The following is a 21,823-nucleotide window of genomic DNA, read 5'->3' as shown; positions in this document are numbered from 1 at the left end:
CTTTGGCCGCCACCAATTTCTTGCAGTCCTTCGTGTATGTGTGTATCTATCTCCTTCCGGTTCTTGCGAATCTTGCAGCTTCCAAATCGTGACTTCTCAAAAGCTAGGACCTAACGTTAGCGCCTGTGGGCGGGTGCGTAGTGGGTTCTACAGGCTGTCAACCCACTAAATATCACTATGAGATCGCCTGCAGTGGGCACTCTGACAAAACGCGGTCAGCTGATAGGTCTTTAAAGTGGTGACGCCAGGGAAGTCGCGTCTCGCCTCTTGTCGCGTCTCCTGTCCTCGAAATGAGGTCCTGCCTCCACAAGGCCCTGACAAAGAAAGCCTCGACACACGTTTTCCGCACCAGCACCGCGGACCGACTCTCGACATAGTGTCAGACTCTCGCCATGGTGACTCGCGCAATCGGGTCACATATAGACGACGAGCCTCCAGCGAAAAAGAGGCGGTTTTTCGCTGGTCCTGACGATGACGCCGGTTTCTCAGCCTCCTCCAGCCCGGCAGCCGTGATCCCCGCCGCATCGTCCAAGTCACTCGCTGACCCATTACATCCTCACTCCTCCCCTGTCAACTCCTCCGCGTCGCAGCCCGATGTCGAAGCTGAATCTTCAATATCCGGTCACTCGGGGCCGCTGGCCTTTGATCAGCACACCTTCGAGACCTTCGTTGGAGATAAAGTGAAGCCTGATGTGCTGGATCTCATTAGAGACCATTGTGGTGACAACATCGAGACGGCCGTTAATATGTACTTTGATGGGACATGGAAGAAATTCAAAAAGAAAGACATCAGCGGCAACACGGCGTCTGCCCGACTAGCCGCGCCGTCAAAACCGAAATTCCACGAGACCCGACCACCAGATGCCGATTTAAGCCTACACGACGCTGTCAGATTCATGCCTGCTTCCCGATATATCGGTGCGTTTGGCGTGGAAGGGTGGGCGACTAGGAGTGGCGCCAATTTGCTGCATCACGGCGATGTTGTCAAGATTGAGAGGCAGAAGATCCAGCCTCCCAAGAAAGCCAGTTTGGCGGCCATGAAGAGGGTCGATGTCGTCGTTCGGTTCACCAACGATAAGGGTGTCGAGATTGGCCGCCTGGCCAAGGACACGGCGAACTGGGTATCCTCGTTGATTGACCAGAGGGTGTGTAGGTTCGAAGGGACCTGCGTTTACGCACCTGAAAAGCTTAGGACCAACGACACCGTTTTCCTCCAACTGCGGTGCTCCTTGCTAAGGTCCGCATTCGAACAGCGAGGTTTCCAACTTTCAGACAATAGAACTGCAGGGCTTTTCGAAGAGAAGGAGACATCGGGGGAGCGCGATCTTCGCATGCGCCAGGTAGCCTTGGTCAGGCTGTTCCAGGAGATCAGTTTGAACCCGTCCAAGATGAATGCCGCTGCCGCCAGACACCAGCGCCAGGGCCTTCTTGACGCGGTTGACCTGGCAGAGAAACGCGACAAAGAGGCTCCAAAACTAGGAAGAGGGGATGCCGGGTCATCCGCGACGTCAGAGGACGAGGACGGTGAAGAATTACAACAGGACCAGCTTGACTCGCTCTACAGAAAGGCACAGTCGTTTGACTTTACAACCCCAGGGGCAGAACCGAGTGAAACCTTTGCAATGACTCTGCGTCCCTACCAGAAACAGGCTCTTCACTGGATGTTATCTAAAGAAAAGGACGAGAGGGGGAAACGGCAGGAAGCATCAATGCACCCTCTTTGGGAGGAATACATCTGGCCGGCCAAAGATTTTGACGACAAAGACCTACCTCGCGTGGCCGACCAGCCATGCTTTTACATGAATCCTTACTCTGGAGAACTGTCCCTCGACCTTCCTTTACAGGAGCAACATTGCCTGGGCGGTATCCTCGCTGATGAGATGGGGTTGGGCAAGACTATTCAAATGCTTAGTCTAATTCATACTCATCGGCTCCAAGTCCCCGAGGATGCCAAAATATCGAGTACTGGCCTTGTGTCTGTCAACGACCTACCACGTTTGCCTTCGGTAGCAGTCGGTAGTGATTCTCGCACCACTTTGGTTGTTGCACCTATGTCGCTTCTTGGTAAGTAGCCTTTTCCCTTGAGGACCCCAAGCCAAGGCAGCACAGCGTTGGAACACAATATTAACAATGAACAGCGCAGTGGCAGAGCGAGGCTGAGAACGCATCGAGAGAAGGGACACTTAGATCGATGGTGTATTACGGAAACGATAAAACAACCGATCTTCGGACCCTCTGCTGCTCAGCTCAAGCAGCCACGGCACCAGACATTATCATTACCAGCTATGGCGTGGTTCTCTCAGAGTTCAACCAGATAGCATCCAAGGGTGGTCGTAAGGATGGCCATCGCGGCATTTTCTCTGTTAATTTCTTTAGAATCATTCTCGATGAGGCTCATAACATTAAGAACCGGCAGTCAAAGACCGCAAAGGCGTGCTACGAGCTCTCCGCCGAGCACAGATGGGTGCTCACTGGCACCCCGATCGTCAACAAACTTGAAGACCTTTTTAGCCTGGTTCGGTTTCTCAAGGTGGAGCCTTGGAACAATTTCTCGTTCTGGCGTACATTTATTACTGTGCCCTTCGAATCAGGCCATTTCGTGAAAGCCTTGGACGTCGTGCAGACCGTGTTGGAACCGCTGGTTATGCGGCGAACCAAGGATATGAAGACGCCGACCGGTGATGCGCTCGTCGCCCTGCCTGCTAAGCACATTGAAATCGTCGATGTTGAGTTTTCAGAGACCGAGCGAAGCATCTATGATTACATCTTCACCCGTGCCAAGAGAACATTCAACGACAATGTTCGGGCGGGGACCGTTATGAAGGCTTTCACAACCATCTTTGCCCAGCTTCTGCGGCTGCGCCAGAGCTGTTGTCACCCAGCTCTTGTCCGCAACCATGAGGTCTTGGCAGATGAAGACGAGGCTGCCGCGAGCGCCGACGCAGCGACTGGTTTTGCTGATGACATGGACTTGTCGTCGCTGATCGAGCGATTCACCGCGGATACCGACGATGAGAGAGATGCAAATGCTTTTGGGGCTCATGTTCTGCAGCAGATCCGAGATGAAGCCGCCAGTGAGTGCCCTGTGTGTTGCGAGGAGCCTATGATCGAGCAGACTGTCACAGGATGCTGGCATTCAGCTTGCCGGAAGTGCCTCCTTGATTTCATCAAGCACGAGACCGATCACCATGTCGTTCCGAAGTGCTTCAATTGTCGTCAATCTATCAACCCTCGAGACTTGTTCGAAGTTGTCCGGCACGATGACGACCCGGAGGTGAGGTCAGGACAGACAACCCCGCGCATCAGCCTCCAGCGGCTTGGTGTCAACTCTTCCTCTGCCAAAGTGGTCGCTCTAATGAAGCACCTGCGGGCCCTACGCAAAGAACACCCGCGAATGAAGTCTGTCGTCTTCAGCCAGTTCACCTCATTCATGTCACTCATAGAACCTGCCTTGTCAAAAGCCAACATGGATTTCCTGCGTCTGGATGGATCTCTGGCCCAGAAATCCCGTGCGGCTGTGCTGAACGATTTCCGCGACGCAGACAAATTCACTGTCCTACTGATTTCTCTCAAAGCCGGCGGTGTGGGGCTCAACTTGACGTCGGCTAAGCGAGTGTTCATGATGGATCCGTGGTGGAGTTTTGCAGTGGAAGCTCAGGCCATTGACCGCGTGCATCGGATGGGACAGGAGGATGAGGTCAGGGTTATTCGATTCATCGTGAAAGAGAGTGTCGAAGAGAGGATGCTGAAGGTGCAGGAGAGGAAGAAGTTCATGTGAGTCTGCATTGTCTTTCAAATCGGTTACACAGGCCTTTCTCAAAAAATTAGGCCAACTCAGAGAAGCTAACCCCCCCGGGCAGTGCCACGTCTTTAGGAATGATGAACGACGAAGAAAGGAAGATGCAACGCATCGAGGATATCAAAGAGCTTCTCAGCTAGTCTGTCTAGTACGATGATCCTAAAATGACCTAAATGTTTTGGAAGACCGAAGTAATCCTAGACATATCTGCTGCTTCTTTGTTCATCTTGCAACCAACAGCGTTTGCACACGATTACCAAATTTTGGCTGCGGCCTGCCGACCCCGAGGCAGCAATTCATTGGTGAAGGCCATTTCCATACCAACCTCTACTTTGTCAAAATCCAGATGATCCTATGCCACAGAACCGGCGAAGTTCATGGGCCTTGCCGAGTCGCCAAAGCGGGAGGGAAGGTCCAGATCCGATGGCTCGGTAATTGATATCCGGATCGCTGTGGAGCCCGCGAACTTGTCATCACGCACCATCTTTCTACTGCATTTCACCTGCAAAATTTTTTCGGCAGAATCTGCACAGATCCCGCGTATACAAGGCGGCTTGACGGTTGAAGGACCGGGTCAAGCCGGTGCCGTAACCCGGCAGCCCGGCAGCGTCGAGCAATATGAGCAACGAAGCACGACAACTTCCCCGAGCATTCCCGTGCTAAACCCGTAACTTACAAGCCGTATTTCGATGGCATGAAGAGTCTTCCACTTCTTTTGACTTACTGACCGACTTTGCAGCGTGCTGTTGGGCAGCGAGAAAGCGAGCAATTCTCCTGCGACGTGTTGTCGTGCGTGACTCTGACCGCTGCTTGCTGTTTATAAATACGAGAGACCCGCTCCCGAGCTCGGAACTGGGGCTTGACTCTCGAAACCCAGCATATTTTACACTGCCGTCGTCTCTCATTTTTGTCCCTTCTTGACAAGACAAGAAAAGTCCTCGCCCCTGACCTAGCCGCACGTCGTTCTAAAATCTCGAAGTCGCTGCCGAAATGGTGGTAACAGAGGCGGACGCGAGCCAGAGTGCGCCCGGCGAGGAAGGTATGCCATCGCTCTAGAACGAATATCGAATAGCACATCAATATGGGGGAATACTGACCTAAACTTCAAGATGTCGCCGGTGCCAACCTGGCGCAGACGTTATCGAATATAAGGCCCCAGGCCGAGGCTGCTGTGGTGACATCCGACGACTCGGAGGTCGAGGGTGCGGAACCTTCGCCGAGTCCTTATGACCGATTCCCACCGCACCGCAAGACGCTCATGGTCACTGTTATGGCGTGGTGTGGTCTTCTGTCACCTATCTCTTCTACTGCAGTTCTCAGCGCTATTCCAGAGGTCGCTGCGTCGTATCACACGACAGGATCCATGATCAGCCTTAGCAATGCGTTATACCTTGTCTTTATGGCACTGAGCCCTTGTGTCTGGGGGCCCTTGTGTCAAGTAATAGGACGAAAGACGGTTAGTACCTGCTCCTCTTGGGTACTGGGCTCGTTAGGATCGACCATGGAAGTGAAATTCTTGCTGACACATGTACAAGTCCTGCTTGACGACCGGCGCCATGTTCTTTCTTTGCTCTATCGCCACAGCATTGGCCCCCAATATCGCAGCCTTCTTCATATTTCGGATGTTCACTGCCTTCTTCGCCACAGCTTTCCTGGTTATTGGGCCTGCCATAATAGGAGATTTATTTCATCCGACAGAACGCGCCACGGCTCTCTCGTGGTTCTACACCGGCGCACTGGTCGGCCCCACGATCGGCCCGCTCATAGGGGGAATCATTTGCACATTCACCTCCTGGCGCGTCATCTTCTGGCTGCAGGCAGGCCTCGCTGGAGTGGGCATTATCGGACCATTTTTTTTCTTGCGCGAGACGATGATTGTGGATAAGAATAGCAAGAAGGTGATTCTTGCTAATCTTCCTACGAAGATGGACAAGGCTAAGTACCTCGCACGGGTGACCAGCCCCCTTCGCCCGATCGGCCTGCTGCTCAAGTCTCCGAATCTCATCTTAGTGGCTCTGGCGTCAGGTACACTCGTATGGAACCAGTACAGCCTTCTTACGCCCATCCGCTACGTCCTCAACCCCCGATTTCACCTTCAGACACCGCTACAGTCCGGGTTGTTCTACCTCGCCCCTGGCACGGGCTGCATCGTGGGGACGCTGGGCGGCGGCCGATGGGCAGACTACGTCGTGAAGCGCTGGATCACCAGACGAGATGGTCAGCGTGTTGCCGAGGATCGACTTAGGAGCTGCATCGAGTTCATGGGCTTCATCAGCTCTGCCTCTATGCTGATCTACGGATGGTCTGTCGACCAGGCCGTAGGCGGAATTCCCTTGCCGGTAGTCTTCATGTTCCTGCAGGGCGTCGCGCAGAGTTTCTGTTTTCCCAGCCTGAACACGTATTGTCTGGATGTGGCACAGGCGCGCAACAAGAGCGCCGAGGCCGTGGCAGGAAATTTCATGGTGCGATATCTTTTTGGCGCTGTGGGTTCGGCGGTCGTGTTGCCTGCAACTGAGTCGATTGGCGTGGGTTGGTTCAGCACTATCTCTGCGCTTCTCATGGTGGTGGGCGCGTTGGGACTTTGTGCTACCGTCAGGTGGGGACGAGCATGGCGGGCTAAATCGGAAGAGCAGCGCAAGGAGAAAGGTCCTGCTGCCGCGGCGGAGTCGTAACAGAAGTAGGCTCGTCGCACAACGGTCACGCCGTACAGTACTCGGCCTCGATGTCTCATCGTCATGAAGTCCATTTTCCCTCTGGGACTGCTACGTCTTCAACTGGCGACCGCAGCCTGCACCTCCCTGACTTGCTCCATCGTCGCGGTCTTCTCGTCCACCTTCTTCCCCTTGCCAAAATTTGCCCTACCACTCTGAAAGATCTTATCAAACTCATACTCGCCCCACCTGATGTCTGGCGCCAGACCTGCAAACTTCCACACGCCATTCACTTTTCTGTACCAGTGCTTGTTGTAGCTGTGTGCATGGCCCTTAAGCCTGACCTCCTGAAGTGAGGCGTCCGTGTAGACCTGGTGCGGAACGCGAAGCTGGTGGTGACCGATTACCTCCGTGTCCGAGACCTTCTCCCAGCGCGAGCCGCCGATGAAATGCTGCGTGCACAGCAGCGGATTGCCTAAGACGGAGGTGTCGCTGATCATGGCGAGGAACTCGGAGGCGGGCATGGCTTCCCATATCTTGTCGAGAAAGGAACGGTAATCCACCTTGGAGGCAATGAGTTTCAGGAAAAGGTGAAGGAAAAAGAAGGGAGAAGGAGAGAAAAAGAAAAAGAGACGAAGAGAAGTAAGAGGGAACGGGAGGGGCTCACTCGAATGGTGGGAGCAATACATTTGCTCAAACGCTCCCAATCTTTGGCATCGTAGCTGTCAGCCCACTCGAAGAGAGCGGCATTCAGCTCGAGATAATCTTAGATTCGATCCCGTTAGACAGTCTCCATCACAAATTTTCATATCACAAGAAATTACCACCTTACCAGGGAATGTGATCTCATCTGAAATATTTGGCTTGGAACCCATAGTGACCAGATGTTGAGCTGTCCACTTATACGGGAGGTTTTTTGGTTTTTTTTCTTCTTCCTTTGTTCAACGAAGTGGAACCCGAAATAATGAACTTAAAAAAAAAAGATCTGAGAAAGGACGGCATTTTGAAAGATTTGATCTGTTCTCCTTTTGCTGGACAAGCATATTGTCCGGTCCGTGAACACCGGACCCGGACTCCCGGAGGTGTGTTGGGGAACTGCGCAACAGGCCGCCGTCGGGCCTGCGTAGAGTTGAGATGGTCCGAGTTTTGGACGACCTGGAACTCCTGAACGGCGTGGTCCTCTTTGGACCACTCGCTGTTGTGTGATGGATAGAGCAGCACGAGCTGAGAGGCGTCACGGGTATGTTGACCAATGATCATTGACAATGAACGCCACCGCTGGGTGAGATTTAAAGACTGCGTATATTTTATGTGGCATGAAGTACTTGATTTTGTACATTAGGTAGACTTTCCCATAGATTATAGATTGTATCTAGTAATTCCAGCTGCTCCCTGCCTTGGGGGTTTTCCCTTCTATCAACATATCAAGGATGATTAGTGTGTGAGACCAGTACTATTACAATGGTGCTTCGCGCCAGACTTTCAAGCGGATGACGCAGCACACATCTCTGTACGAGCCTAGGTTTCCTGCTACATAATATACGTTCCGTTGGCGACGTCGAAACCGTAGGCACCAGCCATCCTTCCTTCACGAAACCTTCCCTTATTCCCATCGGCCGCCGTGGGGTGGCTGCATTTTCACGAATCGCTAATCCCTCGTTCGGGTTGTCTCATCATAGCAGACGTTATATCCCTGAATATGGGAGAGAATTGGTGCTTCTGCTATGAGCTTCGCATTATAGACCTTGGTGGGGTCATGGGCGCAGGGGAATCGGGCAATCTCTGGGCAAGCACCTGAATGGAGTGCTCGATACGCTGCGTTGACCTGGTCATGCGCCTCTGCTGGCACGAAAGGTCTCGCAGGGGCTTCCGTTGAGGCGAAGCATGATCTGAAGAGTGGTCGTCATCTGTGAGGTCGATAAGGAGAATTGGCGACGTGGGAGGATGCCGGTTGGACTGCGTCCCTTGTCCCGACGGACGAGGCGGGTTGGCTCTGCGTAGCTGTGCAATAACGTTCTCCTGGTTTGTTCCTGTTGGATTGGCAGCCAACAACTTTGCTGGGGCCGTCGTCCTCGCCGCCGACACCGAAGCCGGTGGCTTGACAGCTGTAGGCTTGACAGCTGCTGCTTTTGCTTGTACAGGCTTCGGTCGTGCCGAAGTCCGACCTGAGGGTGCCCTACCCCAGGAGCGAGCAATGGACTCAATTCGGGATGCAACTAGGTCTCGTGCTTTATCTCTTGGGGTGCCACTCCTCAGCAGCTGATCGTAGGGAGTCTCGGCGTGGCGAATGTGAGCCCTCACGGCCAGGCGAGCCCTTTCGCGGCCCGTGAGTGTCCCCGTCCTGCCAACCTTGCCCTTCCCCTTCTGCAGTGCCGTGTTCAAGACCCTGGGGAGCGATGAGGAGGGGATCCGTGGGAACTCGTGCAGGATGAGCTTCTCGAGACTCTTCTCGATGGACGCGTCTCGCTTCTGGACGTTGGCAGCCCGGCCTGCTCGGGTCTCGGACTCTTGCTGTCGCACGTGTTGTAGGATGGCGGTGGGGACAGCAATACCGAGCTGCTTCTTCTTGCTGGAATCGAGAACAACATGTACAGTCTGACTGACTGCCTGAGTCTGCCTGCGGCAGTTTCCTGTGATGTATGCGTTCCCCTTGCGGATGAAGGAGTAGCCTTGAGGCAGAGATCGCAGACTCACAGACGGTTCATCTGCTGCCATTGTGCTGGTCCTGGTATGAGGGTGTGTTGTGATTGGGCTGGTGTCTTGGCTTGTCTTGGGCTTCGTGATTGATGATAAGAATTTGATGTTCTTAAGCTGGTGTCTCGTTGTGGTGTTGCTTGTAGTGATGACTTCATGGGCAACCAAGGTCGTAGATGGATGTTAGAAGATGAGGCAAGCTCCAGGAACAGAATCAGAAGAGGAGGAGGAGGAGGAGGAGGAGGAGGAGGAGGAGGAGGAGGAGGAGGAGGAGGAGGAGGAAGAGGAGGAGGAGGAGGAGGGGAGCCTCAGTCCATAACAGAGTCACCATAAGAGATCCAGATCTAAAGTCAAAGACCTCTGTTGGGTGTTTGTCGATGCAGGAAACAAAGTAAACAAAGGGCCTCGGGCTATTTTGGGACACCTGCCTCGACTTTCTTTCAGGTTCCTGGACCTGACTTGCAGCAGCCAACTGACAGGTATGTCAGGTGGTTCCATTATTTGAATAAAACAGTCATCACAATGCTGCTGGTCATCATTCTTCTTTTCTTTACCCCAAGGTCAAGGCGTAGCAGGCATATATGAAGATTGTGAGGATGGCGGCCATGTCCACAGCACAGCTCCATGCTAGCATGACTAACTACCCTAACCCTGTGTTCATGAGGTACATATCAACATCTCAGAGAGACATTATGAATATCAACCTTGAAGCCTGTTTCATTGCCTACATAATCTCTAATGTCTCTTTGTTCTTAGACTGCAGCTTTCCCCACTGGATCCGTGTCTTACAGAATTCTTAGTATCCAGCCGTCTGCCTCTTGCTCCTCCTTAGCGTTGAGTCCTCCCCAGAATACGACAGCCTTCCCATCGGCGCAAGGGCTCGCCCCAAAAAAACCCCTCGGCCCGGGGTGGACTTTCCCCTCGTGCTCAAGCTGTTCTGTCGGCACAATTTCCACCTCTGCCCAGCTGTAGGTTCCCGATTCCACACTGCCGGGGAGCTTATCCCGGATGGCGTCCTTGACAGCCGCGGCACTGAAGCCTCGTGAAGGGACCTGCAGCGACCAGACGTCAGGGCGAAACAGCGGCTGCTGCTCACCCCCATCGTCTTGGCCACCTTTGCGCCCTAGCAAGTATAACAAATAGTGGCGGCCGTACCCGGTTGACACGGGCAGCAGTGAAGCACCGGTGCGTGATTTGGGCCCTGGAGCCAGCGGATTCGTGGGAAAGTCCACCTTGTCCCATTTCAGCGCGTCTGGCTTCGCACGCTCTGTAGCGTTGGACCCGAGTCTCAAGACATGTATGATGCCGCCGAGCTCCGAGTCGGTGCTGATGCCATACAGCGTGCCGTCCACAAAGGTAGAGACCCCGGCGAAGGGAGCTGGAGAGGACGGCAGCTGGGTCCACGCGACGGCGTCGAAGTCGTAGAGCCAAGTCTCTCCCGTCTGCCCTGATGCTGTTCTCCCGCCGTGCAGGACTAGGATGTCTTGCTTCTCGTCTACGAAGATGGCATGCCCTTCCCTCGGGGTGAGCGTCTTCCCGATCTGGGTTGCGGCGTGGATCTTAGCCCACCGCAAGGTCTCTGAATCCCAGGTCCAGATGCAGGCGTCCTCATCTATCGGTGCCCCGCTCTCATCGCTGCCGCCGTGGACTAGGAGATACTTGCCCCTCACGCATGCGGCATGGTTCTTTCGGGGAGAAGGGACCTGCAGCTCTCCTGTGGTGGCGTCCTTGACAGGAAGTGCTTGGTAGCAGTTGTATGCTGCCGTGGGTGTCGTTGCTGAGGGGATGGATGAGACGTGTACGTCGGCACTGCAGAGCTTCCCCCCGGCGTGCTCTCCGCCAAAGATGTAGGCCTTGTCACCGATGACAGTGACTGTATGATGAGAGCGTGCGAGTGCTTGCCTACAAGGCTGGTCAGTTCGACGTCGCGTTGGAAGGCCCCTTCCGCCCAATCTCGGCGCTCAAGGGCGGCCGAGCCACTCACAGGGAATCTGAGGGAGGTGAGGTAGTGATCTGGCTCAAGGTGGCCCTGAGAGGCTGTGTTGATCTGGCAAGCGAGGCAGCGGCCCCGACCTCGAGGCCTGTTGAGACGACCTGTTCGGCCACGAGGGCTCCTGCGGCCAACTCAGCCATCCTGCGAGCAGAGAAGACTAGCGTTTCGCGAAGTTGGTCTAAAGAAACGAGAGGACAGGTAGATGGTCGCACAGAGACGGAGATGGATTATGGACACAGCATAGGAGGTATTCCATACATTTATTCATGCACACACAACATGCAGCTGGGGGTTTGCATTTTATAAGGTGATGAGTGCAATGTCGTCGCAACCGTAGTAGCGAGACCCAACACGAGAAACCCCCCTTGAAATGACGTATGGCTTGTGCAATAAGGAGTAAGAGACGGCAGGCACGCAAGGGACGCGCTGACTTCAAGTTGATGGGAGTGTTCTGGCGCAGTACAACACGTTACGTCATTGGTCGCAATTGCAATGTATCACAAGAAGGAGTAGACAGTCGTCCTTTCTCCTCATGCCGAAACGTGTAACCATGGTTTGTAATGTACAATATAGATGTTTCCATGTATGGCCGTCGATATAATGAGTATATAGATATGCAAATGTATGTACATACACACATAGCAGTAAAACAAACCTACCGGTGCTTACTAACTATAGACATAGTAAACAAGATTCCCGACAGCTCCGAGCGGCGATGGCGACTCATGGGCGAGCGGGGGCCGCTTGCCGACACCGGTACCGGTCTTCACTCAAATAAGTCACAACATGCAGTGGAAGGCGCGATGGATCTAAGTTGGGGCCTTTTGCATCATCATTATCATCGAGGCGTGCTCAATTTGTCTCGTGTGACTATTTTCCTTACTTGGAGGCACCAGGGACGGGAAGAAAGAAAAGAGTCAAACATAAAAGATAAAAAAAAATCACTAAGCAAAGATATCATCAACATCGTGGTCGAGGACCGACTTTTTCCATCTTTTCTGTTGTCTTTCCCTAAAGAGGTTTTTCTTGAGCCACTCCGTATATTTATTTCTTCTCCGCCGACTGTCCTACACCATCATCTTGAAAATTTTTCCTCCTCCTCCTTCTTCGCTTCCTCCACAGCTCTGTTCAACACAATCCCCAAATCATGGTCTCGATCGCCGCCCTCTTCAACAAATATGCCTACCACGAGTCGGGACTCGCATCGCTCTGGATCACGGGTCGGGATGCGTGGCTAATCATCTTTGCGCGCTGCTGTCGCATGTTCGCCTATGGCGCCAGCTCGCTCATCCTCGCCCTGTTCTTCAACGAGCTCCAGGTCTCAGATTCCCGTATCGGCTTGTTTCTGACCCTGACGCTCGTTGGCGATGTCATCCTCTCGCTTGTCATCTCCCTGATCGCCGACAGAGTGGGTCGCCGCCGGACTCTGCTGGGGGGCGCCAGTCTGATGGTCTTGGCCGGCCTGACCTTTGCGCTGAGTGACAACTACTGGATTCTTCTTCCGGCTGCCTGCGTGGGTGTGCTCAGTGCTACGGGTGGGGACACTGGTCCTTTCAGGGCCATCGAGGAGTCCACACTGTCGGAGCTGACCGTCCCAGAGACCCGCGCCGACGTCCTGTCTTGGTATATCACGACGGCGGCCCTGGGCTCCGCCTCGGGTACCGCCGCAGCGGGACGTCTTGTGTCGTGGCTTCAGGCCAGGGAGGGCTGGACCCTCCTCGCCGCATACCACGTCTGCTTCGCGGTCTATGCCCTCATGGGCACCCTTGCCTTCATGGCCGCTTTCGTTCTCTCCCCGAAGTGTGAGCTGAAGGTCCCCGCCGCCGATAAGGAGGGCGAGACTGGCGAGGCGGCCCAGGGCCTGCTACGGGAGGACCACGAGCTCAGGCCTGTGGACCACGGCGACGACGACAACATCCATCACAACGACCGGCACAGCGCCGTCAGGGAGGTGACAGGGCGATCGGCGCCAGCGAAGGCCAACAGATTGGCCCAGATATCGAAAGAGACGCGGAATGTCATGTACGCCCTGTGGTTCCTGCTCATGGTCGACTCGCTCGCCGACGGCATGGTCTCCATGAGCCTGACGACGTACTACATGGATGAGAAGTTTCATCTGCCCAAGTCGACCTTGGGCGACGTGCTCTCAGCTAGTTACTTCCTCGCCGCCTGCTCCACGGTCTTCGCAGGGCCCCTGTCGAGGCACATTGGCCTCGTCAACACCATGGTCTTTACGCATATCCCGTCCTCTCTGGCCGTCTTGATCTTTCCTCTCCCACAGAGCAAGTTCCTGACCTTCGCCCTCCTCCTTCTGAGGGTGGGGCTCAACAATATGGACCAGGCACCGCGCGCGGCACTCATCGCCGCCGTCGTCAAGCCCGAGGAGCGCACGGCTGTCATGGGCATCACCAGCACTCTACGCACCCTCGCCAACGTCACAGGCCCGAGCTTCACGGGCCTGCTTGCGGATAACGACAGGTTCTGGATCGCTTTTGTAGTCGGAGGCGCCCTCCGACTTGCCTACGACATCGGGCTGTTTGTCATGTTCATCAACATTCAGCTGTACAAGCACGAGCCTGTCAAGGGCATGGAGCAGACTGCTGTCGTTCGAGTGTCGATGGATGCATTCGATGTGGCGTCCGATGATGATCTGGAGGCTAGGCTACGGCTCTCAAGCGACGACGAGGACGAAGGCGATGACGATAAGGTGTTGCCATCCAAGGGACACATATCGAAGAATCTACCAGTCTAGGTTCCCTGGTCTGTTATCCAACCCCATCTTGTCCCATGGAGGGCAAGATAGATAAACTAGAAAGTGAAGGTATAAATTACTAAGCCCTTTCCCTTCGGCATTGAATAGATAAGATACCCTGTATAAATGCCGGCCCGTTTCGCTCCCTGGTATCGGCTGTATCATAGTATAGCGCCCGGCCGATTGTGGCGCATGTATCAGAATAATGTGCGCGTGTTCACTGCTAACGATATGATAATCGATGGACCACAGCAGCCTGCTCACGGTCACGAGGGTTCAATCTGTCCTCAGATGTCGAGTACAGGAGACTCACCGCCATGCGCTGAGGCTATAAGCGGCAGTGCTGCGTTACACGCTCAACTCCAACCTTGGTTAAAGCCAAGCCCAGCCCCCCCCTCAACACGCCTGATCTGCAGTGCATGCCCGCTGAGTGATTGAGAGGGGAGGGGGGGGGGGATAGTATCTTATCGAGCACCCCAGACACGCATGGCTTGCCCACTGCATCGTTTACGGTAGTGGTAGCCGAGGTAATCACATACCAGTGATAAGTCGGGTATGCATGTCATTTTAGGACTAAGCCATAAAGATACCACAAGCCGCATAGCTCGACCCCAGATATGCCATTTACACATTTAATCTAGGCCTCTCGTGGCCGATGCCGCGGTCCTGACCCTCTTCTTCAGTACCTTCACATCTTTGCCTCGAGAATCCCTCACGCACGACACAAGATGGAAGACACCAAGGTTGAATCACAGGTGAAGTCGACGGTCGATGGCGACTTCTCCGTCGGGGAGACGGTTGTCTTGTCCACGGACGAGCAGCATCTCGCAAAGCTCGGATACAAGCAAGGCACGCTCCCTGGATTGTGAAGTAAACGAAGAAGAGAAAGACCGAGGGACAAATAACTAATAGTGATACAGAGTTCTTTCGCCATCTCGGTCTTTTTGAGAACCTTGCTGCCACGTATATTTCCATGAACTTCGTTTCAGGTTTGTGAAGACAACTCCATTCTTGAGACATACATAATATACTGACTGGAATCAAACGCAGGTATGCCGGTTCTGTTTGGATTCGCCATGTATACCGGGGGACCACAGGCAGCCTTTGCAAACTGGACCATGATTGGAGGGTACGTATAAAAGAAAGCCGATGAGGGACATGTTGTGCTTCCTGCGTGGGCACAGCTCTCAAGCTAAGAGTGTTGTGATGCTGACGGATCTCTATTCAAATCACTTAGCTTCGCACTCATCGTGTCCCTGGCCATGGCTGAGATTGCTTCTGCCTTTCCTACCGCCGGTGGCATCTACTTCTGGTCCTACCGCCTTGGAGGGGACAAGTACGGCCGTTTCCTCAGCTGGATGACGGCCTGGTGGAACTGGGCCGGGTGGATCTGTGTCGTCCCAGGTGTCCAGCAGGGCGCGACCAATCTCCTGATCAGTGGCTTGGAGGTCAGATATCCTGACTCGACCGTGATATACACGGGATGGTTCTCGTGGCTGCTGACGGCGATCGGCATGATCTTTGCCATGCTGCCCAACGTCCTGGGCCAGCGCGCCCTGAAGCTGTACTTTCGCTTCGCTGTCTTCATCTTCTTCGTCCTTTTCGCTTTCTATTGGATATGGTTCCCTGTCAAGGCAGCGGGCAACTTTCAATCTCGAGAGGGTGTCTTTGGTCGATTCTACAACGGAATCAACGAGGGCACCGAGAAGCAAGCTTCTGATTCGTATGCTTGGGTCGTCTGTATTCTCTTCGGCGCCTGGGAATTCTATGGGTCAGTTCTGCCCTCGAAACTTCCAAATGCAGACTTTTGCCCCCTCCCTCCAACTTTTTTTGGGGGCACTTTTGCTAAACCAAGAGACAGATACGATGCATCAGCTCATCTTGCCGAGGAGACTCACGATGCGTCTGACACTGTAGCAAAGGGCATGTGGGGAGCGACGCTGTGTGCGTGGGTCTTATCTGTCCCAGTAAGGAAACATTATATCCTTCCCCCACCCTTTCCCACCCTTTTCAGATGTGAGCTGGACTAACAGACCTTCTCAAACTGCCAGACTTTGATCATGGTTCTGTTTTGTATGCAGGACTTTGACGCCATTGTCTCTGCCGAGTACACCAACAATTTTGCGGAGTACCTGGTTCAGCTCCTAGGGGAGAACGGAGCGGTAGCTGTCTTGGTCATCTTGTGGATCGACTCGACTTGCGCAACCGCCAGTTGCTTCATGTCGGCACAACGAGTCACCTTCGCCATTTCTCGAGACGACGTACTCCCCTTCTCCAAGTACTTCCGCAAATTAAGCAAGAATAAGGTTCCAGTCAATGCCGCCTATCTTGTGCTGTTCCTAAGTGTGGCGATTACCTGCGCAGTCATCGGCTCGACTGTTGCTTTCAGCGCTATCACAGCTACCGCGGTAAGCAGCAGCCTTTTCCCCTGAGAAAGCATCTGACGAGATACTTGTCGAGGTCACCAGAAGGGGGAAATGCACTCCTCCGAGTGGACATTGAACTAATTATATCATATTTTGCTTAAGACCATCGCGACGAATGTGTCCTACCTTTTCCCAATTGCGGCAAGGCACACCATCGGGAGGCACGACTTCAAGCCGGCTGGGTTCAACCTTGGAAAGTGGAGCGTCGTCGTCGGAACCATCTCTTGTCTGTATATCATGTTCCAATTGATAGTGCTTGTCTTGCCACAGGTGTATCCCGTCAATGCGGTTAGTTTCTCCCTGCTGATCCCCGCAAAGCTTCCATGCACTGTCGCTGACTCAACCAAAGCAAACTCTCAACTACGCTCCTATATGCATTGGGATTGTTACTATTGTCAGTTTAGTTGGCTGGATTCTTCCCTTCGGTCTTGGGGGTCGACACTGGTTCCAGGGTCCGAAGAGAACGGTTGGGGTGTCCGATCTGGGAGAGCAAAGTGAGACTTCAAAGGAGTGAGAAATGGAAGCTCCGAAAGGATCGCAGCATTCGGAGACGATTCATGGAGCGGACCAAGATCTTCTGTAGCGTGCGCCAATCGAGCTCCACGCGGGCCTTGTACTCTCTCTCTATATTGAGAGCGAGCTCCGACGAAAGCAACCTCGGCCTCTTCATAGTCTTATTTTAACGTTACACCTCAGAGACCCCCCCCCCCCCAGTGCCTCAGTTGTGAGATGTTACCAGGAACACCGTCTAGGATAGCCTATCAAGTGGCAGGGAAAACATCAACTCCCTTGTCATAACCATGTAATACCTGTGCAGTAGGGAGTACACCAATTGTTGTGAAAGACAAGCCTTGGGTGTAGCTGACGGCTAGCCACCTCAAAGGATGCGCAGCACGTTGTTTTGCAGATTTAAATGCCGCGGACAATGTTCAATAACCTGCTGATTTGGATACTTTACTCTCCAAACGCAGAACAGAGATCACCACAGGGGCTAAACTTTTTCGTATTGAAAAGGAGAACTAAGATTTCCAAGGTCCAGCCAGATCCATACTTGTTGTGGAAACTGTCATGAGCCCTTTCAATCAACAACTATAGGTACTGAGACAAGAGAAGCCAGAATGCCACCGATCTCGGTGCCCATGGCCGCCTGCAGTGTCTGGACAACGACGCCAGCAATTCCACCGACCACGTTTCCAAGGTCATTGGTGAGATTGGCGAGAGCTAGTACGACAGTGATGAGGACGCTCGAGGATGTGGATATGTCTGAATTTGTTAAATGGTGCCGAATTAGTCAGTACCATCTGATAATTCATGTGGCAGGATTGAGTAACGTGTAACGGTACTGGGGTAGTGAGACCTGGTAGACTTACCAACTGCATTTCTCTCGATGCAGCCCTCCATAGTGTACGCAATCTCAGCAGATAGGCTGCCGAGCTCGTTATATATATCTTGCTGGCATGTCGCATCACACTCATCGGCGCCGGCAAGCAGCGGCACGCTCCGCTTAGAACTGCCAGCAAGGGTCGAAGATGTTGTATTTAATGCAATGGCGATCAGATTGTATTCCTCGGTGATGTTGCTATTCGTGGAATTGCTGGACGGTGTTGTCGCATTTGCTGGAAGGCTAGCGAGGGTTCGATCTACCAGGGTGCCCCAATCAGTTATATCCTAAAAAGTAATAATGTTATCGTTCTGTGGCTTGAGGGTACTGCTACCTACTGATATTGGCAGTATGTGTTTTGATAGTCGATGAAAGGGCATCCAGGGCACTCGCAGTGTTTCGTTGAGCCAATTCATGTCCAGCAGAAGCCATGGGGCTTGCAAAGGCGGGAACCAGGGTACAAACGGTGACGAAGATCGCCTTCATCGCGGCAGCAAATGACGGTATATTACAAAATCGAATTTGAAAGATGATTAATGGGGATGCTGTTATCAAGTAACCAGGATGGAAGGAATGCGTAGTATATTATCCTCCTTGGGTAAGAGAGACGAAAGGATCTTGAACAGCCTTGCCCACCAATGTGCAGAAAGATAATTATCATGTTGTGTTTCTCGTTTGTCTTTTTTTTGGGTAGGGGAGGACCGGAGGGATATTATAAACGCTGGGCAACCTCAGAAGCCCATCTTACAAGAATCCGAATTCGCCTTTTGCACATCTTGAACCTCCAGTAAATGGGCTACGCACAGTCAAAAATCAATACGCAGGGACGGTGCTTATACAAGCTGGATCTTCAGAATACGAAGGCGTCCAGCGTGTCGGTGCACGACGACTTGTCCACCCCTAGATTTAGTCTACATCAGACATTGCCCTCTAGGCCTGGATCAGTTACAATGAGAGGCCGGGCGTCGGGCTCTAAGGCCTAGCATGTCCCAAAGGGCTGATAGCCATATTAAGAAGCTGACGGCGGCGTTTCCAAGAAGTGGGCCTCAGGAGACTGGTTAAGTTTGAAGCACGCCGCTCTGGGCAGCCAGAGTGGATGTGGAGGCTGGAGCGGAAACCAAACAAAGCCCAACTGCTCCAGACGGAAACCTTGAAACAATGATAAGATCGTAAAACAGAAAACCCCACAAAAGGTTGGTGCTAGGCGTGACATACCCTGTCAGATGAGCCTTTGAGTGCGATTTGAGTTTTGCATGTTTGGCAGCATGGAAGTAATTGAAGGTTGAAGAACGACGTGCTATAGTATCCGGATTCAAAATCAGATGATCAAAGGAAGCAAGGGAAAAGAGGAACGAAGGATACAACGACGCGGTAAAGAATGATGAATGGAAAGAAATGAATTCACAAATCAAGAGTGAAGAGGAACGAGCAGGCGACTTGCCTGTACCGATGGTTTGAAACGGCAGCAAATGCTTGGGCTTGGTCCCATACCATCGCCAACATAAATTCATTAAAACATGACGAAAACGTTATCCCCCACGATGAGCAGCAGAAGGTGATCGGGCTTCAAAGCAGAGCCGCCCTTACTTTTGCTCCAACGCATTAAGCTCGCTCAAGCCTATTCCGTTCTTATGCTCTCACAACGCTTCGTCGGAGCCCCAGTACTCATGGGTTCGGTCTCCTGAAGCATTGATCTGCCTATCGAGTAGTGATGTTGTGCCCCATCATGATCCATCAATGGGTTGAAATAACGCTACCAGTGTCAGGAACCTTCTTCGTCATGCCCAACTGCATCGGAGCGTCAGATGGAGTAGCACCAGTCTTTCTCTTCTTGAACAGCATGAAGGCGGCCGCGCCGACGATGGCCAGTGATCCGACTATTGTACCGACAGCAATACCCGCAATGGCTCCCTTGCTTAGGCCGCTTGAGCCGCTGCTCGAGGACGAGGTGGAGGTCACGGTCGCAGCGGATGACGTTGCCGTCACGGTCGAGTCGAAGCTCTCCGCAGTCACTGCATTGGAGCTTGTCAACATCTTGCAGGAAGACGTAGGAAGAAAAAGGATTCAGGTCTTCTTACCATTGAAGCATGGAACTTGGACAGAGAAATCGGAGGCTTCGACAAAGTACTGATCGGAAGTGTGGTCTGGTCAGTCATGTTCCTGTTGCCACTAAAGCAGTGTGACGTTGAGAATGGACCAAATTTGGGGGGGGGGGGGGGGGCGCCTTACGACATCTGCACAGGCATAGAACGTCTCATTGTTCCCATTATTCTCTTCTTCGTAGTGGGCCCAGTACTCAAGCTGGATGGTAGCGTTCGATCCTGCAGCGACGGTACTGGGAAGGGAATCGATCTTATAGCACTGGTGGCCAGGCTCAATCTCCGTCACATTGCTCACGATCTGCTCTGTGAAGTCACTCTGGCTTGTCGGATCTGTTCGAGGTTCATTAGCGATACGAAAGTCGAGATGGCGGGGAGGACTGCCGAAACCCAAAAAAATTGCAATCCTACCGTTGTCAAAGGAGATGTAGAAAGCGACCCTCCAAGCATCGTCAGCAATGGAAAGGGCAACCTCTCCTTGCGCTAGGGACGTTGTGAGTACTTAGGCTTGTAGGTGAGCAGTGGAGACATTGAAACTAACTGAGAGGAAATTGTGTCCGATTGGTAACACTGGCACGGCTGCCACACGGACCCGTGTTGTCATAAGCAGCTGTCCAGTTACGATCGTCCGGCCACAGGAATGCAACGGGTCCCATGATGGTGCCCTCATCCCCCTCACCATGCGTTTCAGCTCGTGTGCCCATGGCGAGTCCCAAAGCGGCAAGTGTTGAGGTGAAACGCATCTTGAATAAAGAAGAGGCCAAAAAAGGGTCTCAAAAAAAGCAGAACTTGATCCGAAAGACAACAGCTTTGATGATGGCCTGAAGATTGCACTATATTCACAAGTCGCACAAATTCTGGGGATCAGAGATCAGTCATATTGTTTCCAAGGCGCAAAGGGGGAGGGCCCTGATATGTACCCGACGGCGGGTGACATTGGAGGGCGGGCGGGTGGAAGTTCACGTGCGCCGAAGACTGAAGAACGGGGTGGATTTGATGAGAAGGCTGGACCGAGCAGGAAGTTAGTCTCCCCGTGGATATCAGAGTTTTGGGGGGTGGGTAGCACGAGGGGTCCAATTTTGCTGCAGAGTGTCTGCAGAGACTGGAAGGCAAGCGAGGATAATGCAGTCATGGTGGGCAAGTTGTCCCGATGGTGGGTTTGGACAGTACTGTTACTTCCTCGTCCTTTGGGCCCCACTACATTTGATGATTCGGAATCCGTACCGACTCTCTGCAGCTTCAGACCCATAGACACTGACAGAAGAGTGGTGAAGGGATTTTGCATGCATGTCTAGGCTAATCGACCCACGAGTGGCAGGTTTGTCGAATGGCTACGATGGAGTCAGAATGTCTGGGCGCTCGCTTGCGCTGGTTTTCTCCGAGCCGAGCTGTCCAATAGCGGCCTCATTTGAGGGATAGATAATGAATTATATAGTTTTCTGCCAAGAAGGAAGAAAGTTCGACGATTTCAAAAGCCCTCTGGCTCATAACGGCTCCTGGGTCAAGGCATCGTTGGCCGCTCTGTTTGCCGACTGGCCGTACCATTTTATGGCTTATCAAAAGAGCTCGGGTAAGGTTTTTTATTTATTATTTATTTTTACCCAAATCTGTAATTGTTTTTATATCACATAGTTCTCCTTCCTGATATATAGCATTTATCTGAGGATCATCACAACATAGCTGGCAAAAATCTGGTTGCCAAGGTGGGGGCTCCCCAGGGCTCTTGTCGCGACCCGCGGGATCCTCACCAGGGATGGCGCGATGTTGTGGGTATGATCATCTTCTTCGCCTCATGATCCAAGCTTCTTGCTCATAGAGAAACAGAAGTAATGTTGCGAATTTCCCATATGACTATTAACATTCCGGTCTCGGCTACGCTGTGAACCTTAGTGACTCCCCAGAGACCAGCGCAAGCAAAGTGAGAGGAACGGATGTCCTTCCACTCTGGTGTATGCCCAGAAGATTGAAAATTTTTTTCTTCTTTTCAGGACATGCGTTTATACATGGTCCATATTGAAAGTCACCATC

The 21,823-nt window shown here is 52.9% G+C and overlaps 9 protein-coding genes across 9 annotated transcripts; 4 read left to right on the top strand and 5 right to left on the bottom strand.

Moving 5' to 3' along the window:
- Window positions 1-428: 428 nt before the first annotated feature.
- Window positions 429-3,988, top strand: M406DRAFT_271861 (uncharacterized protein). Its single transcript, XM_040918128.1, has 3 exons — window positions 429-2,064; window positions 2,139-3,774; window positions 3,861-3,988. The coding sequence occupies exons 1-3, from the start codon at window positions 747-749 to the stop codon at window positions 3,937-3,939; spliced, it is 3,033 nt and encodes a 1,010-aa protein (XP_040781563.1). The 5' UTR covers window positions 429-746; the 3' UTR covers window positions 3,940-3,988.
- An 801-nt stretch (window positions 3,989-4,789) lies between these two features.
- M406DRAFT_67002 (uncharacterized protein) lies at window positions 4,790-6,471 on the top strand (the record flags this gene model as incomplete). The annotated part of the gene is made up of 3 exons (XM_040925031.1): window positions 4,790-4,838; window positions 4,909-5,255; window positions 5,335-6,471. 3 exons carry the CDS (start codon window positions 4,790-4,792, stop codon window positions 6,469-6,471), a joined length of 1,533 nt encoding a protein of 510 aa, XP_040781562.1.
- A 98-nt stretch (window positions 6,472-6,569) lies between these two features.
- Window positions 6,570-7,325, bottom strand: M406DRAFT_336245 (Scytalone dehydratase complexed with tight-binding inhibitor Carpropamid; the record flags this gene model as incomplete). Its single annotated transcript, XM_040921127.1, has 3 exons — window positions 6,570-7,013; window positions 7,118-7,215; window positions 7,283-7,325. 3 exons carry the CDS (start codon window positions 7,323-7,325, stop codon window positions 6,570-6,572), a joined length of 585 nt encoding a protein of 194 aa, XP_040781561.1.
- Window positions 7,326-8,592: 1,267 nt separating this feature from the next.
- Window positions 8,593-9,156, bottom strand: M406DRAFT_221712 (uncharacterized protein; the record flags this gene model as incomplete). The annotated part of the gene is made up of 1 exon (XM_040915600.1): window positions 8,593-9,156. A coding segment is annotated over one exon (564 nt), but the record flags the coding sequence as incomplete, so codon positions are not given.
- A 688-nt stretch (window positions 9,157-9,844) lies between these two features.
- Window positions 9,845-11,439, bottom strand: M406DRAFT_271856 (uncharacterized protein). Its single transcript, XM_040918127.1, has 2 exons — window positions 11,129-11,439; window positions 9,845-11,046 (listed from the first exon to the last, which is right to left on the bottom strand). The coding sequence occupies exons 1-2, from the start codon at window positions 11,275-11,277 to the stop codon at window positions 9,930-9,932; spliced, it is 1,266 nt and encodes a 421-aa protein (XP_040781559.1). The 5' UTR covers window positions 11,278-11,439; the 3' UTR covers window positions 9,845-9,929.
- An 845-nt stretch (window positions 11,440-12,284) lies between these two features.
- Window positions 12,285-13,889, top strand: M406DRAFT_336243 (MFS general substrate transporter; the record flags this gene model as incomplete). Its single annotated transcript, XM_040921126.1, has 3 exons — window positions 12,285-12,939; window positions 13,111-13,739; window positions 13,794-13,889. The coding sequence occupies 3 exons, from the start codon at window positions 12,285-12,287 to the stop codon at window positions 13,887-13,889; spliced, it is 1,380 nt and encodes a 459-aa protein (XP_040781558.1).
- Window positions 13,890-14,938: 1,049 nt separating this feature from the next.
- Window positions 14,939-16,829, top strand: M406DRAFT_245876 (uncharacterized protein; the record flags this gene model as incomplete). Its single annotated transcript, XM_040916365.1, has 6 exons — window positions 14,939-15,018; window positions 15,127-15,660; window positions 15,751-15,841; window positions 15,941-16,297; window positions 16,418-16,603; window positions 16,665-16,829. Coding segments are annotated over 6 exons (1,413 nt in total), but the record flags the coding sequence as incomplete, so codon positions are not given.
- Window positions 16,830-17,393: 564 nt separating this feature from the next.
- On the bottom strand, window positions 17,394-18,182 carry M406DRAFT_326041 (uncharacterized protein; the record flags this gene model as incomplete). Its single annotated transcript, XM_040920041.1, has 3 exons — window positions 17,394-17,578; window positions 17,686-17,955; window positions 18,035-18,182. The coding sequence occupies 3 exons, from the start codon at window positions 18,180-18,182 to the stop codon at window positions 17,394-17,396; spliced, it is 603 nt and encodes a 200-aa protein (XP_040781556.1).
- A 1,248-nt stretch (window positions 18,183-19,430) lies between these two features.
- On the bottom strand, window positions 19,431-20,538 carry M406DRAFT_66997 (uncharacterized protein; the record flags this gene model as incomplete). Its single annotated transcript, XM_040925030.1, has 5 exons — window positions 19,431-19,708; window positions 19,775-19,823; window positions 19,926-20,128; window positions 20,207-20,278; window positions 20,388-20,538. 5 exons carry the CDS (start codon window positions 20,536-20,538, stop codon window positions 19,431-19,433), a joined length of 753 nt encoding a protein of 250 aa, XP_040781555.1.
- Window positions 20,539-21,823: the final 1,285 nt, after the last annotated feature.

Source organism: Cryphonectria parasitica (genome assembly GCF_011745365.1).
Source record: "Cryphonectria parasitica EP155 unplaced genomic scaffold M406scaffold_1, whole genome shotgun sequence".
NCBI classification, from domain to species: domain Eukaryota; kingdom Fungi; phylum Ascomycota; class Sordariomycetes; order Diaporthales; family Cryphonectriaceae; genus Cryphonectria; species Cryphonectria parasitica.
Note: the sequence above shows the minus strand (reverse complement) of the source record. Positions and strands in the feature narration are given on the sequence as shown.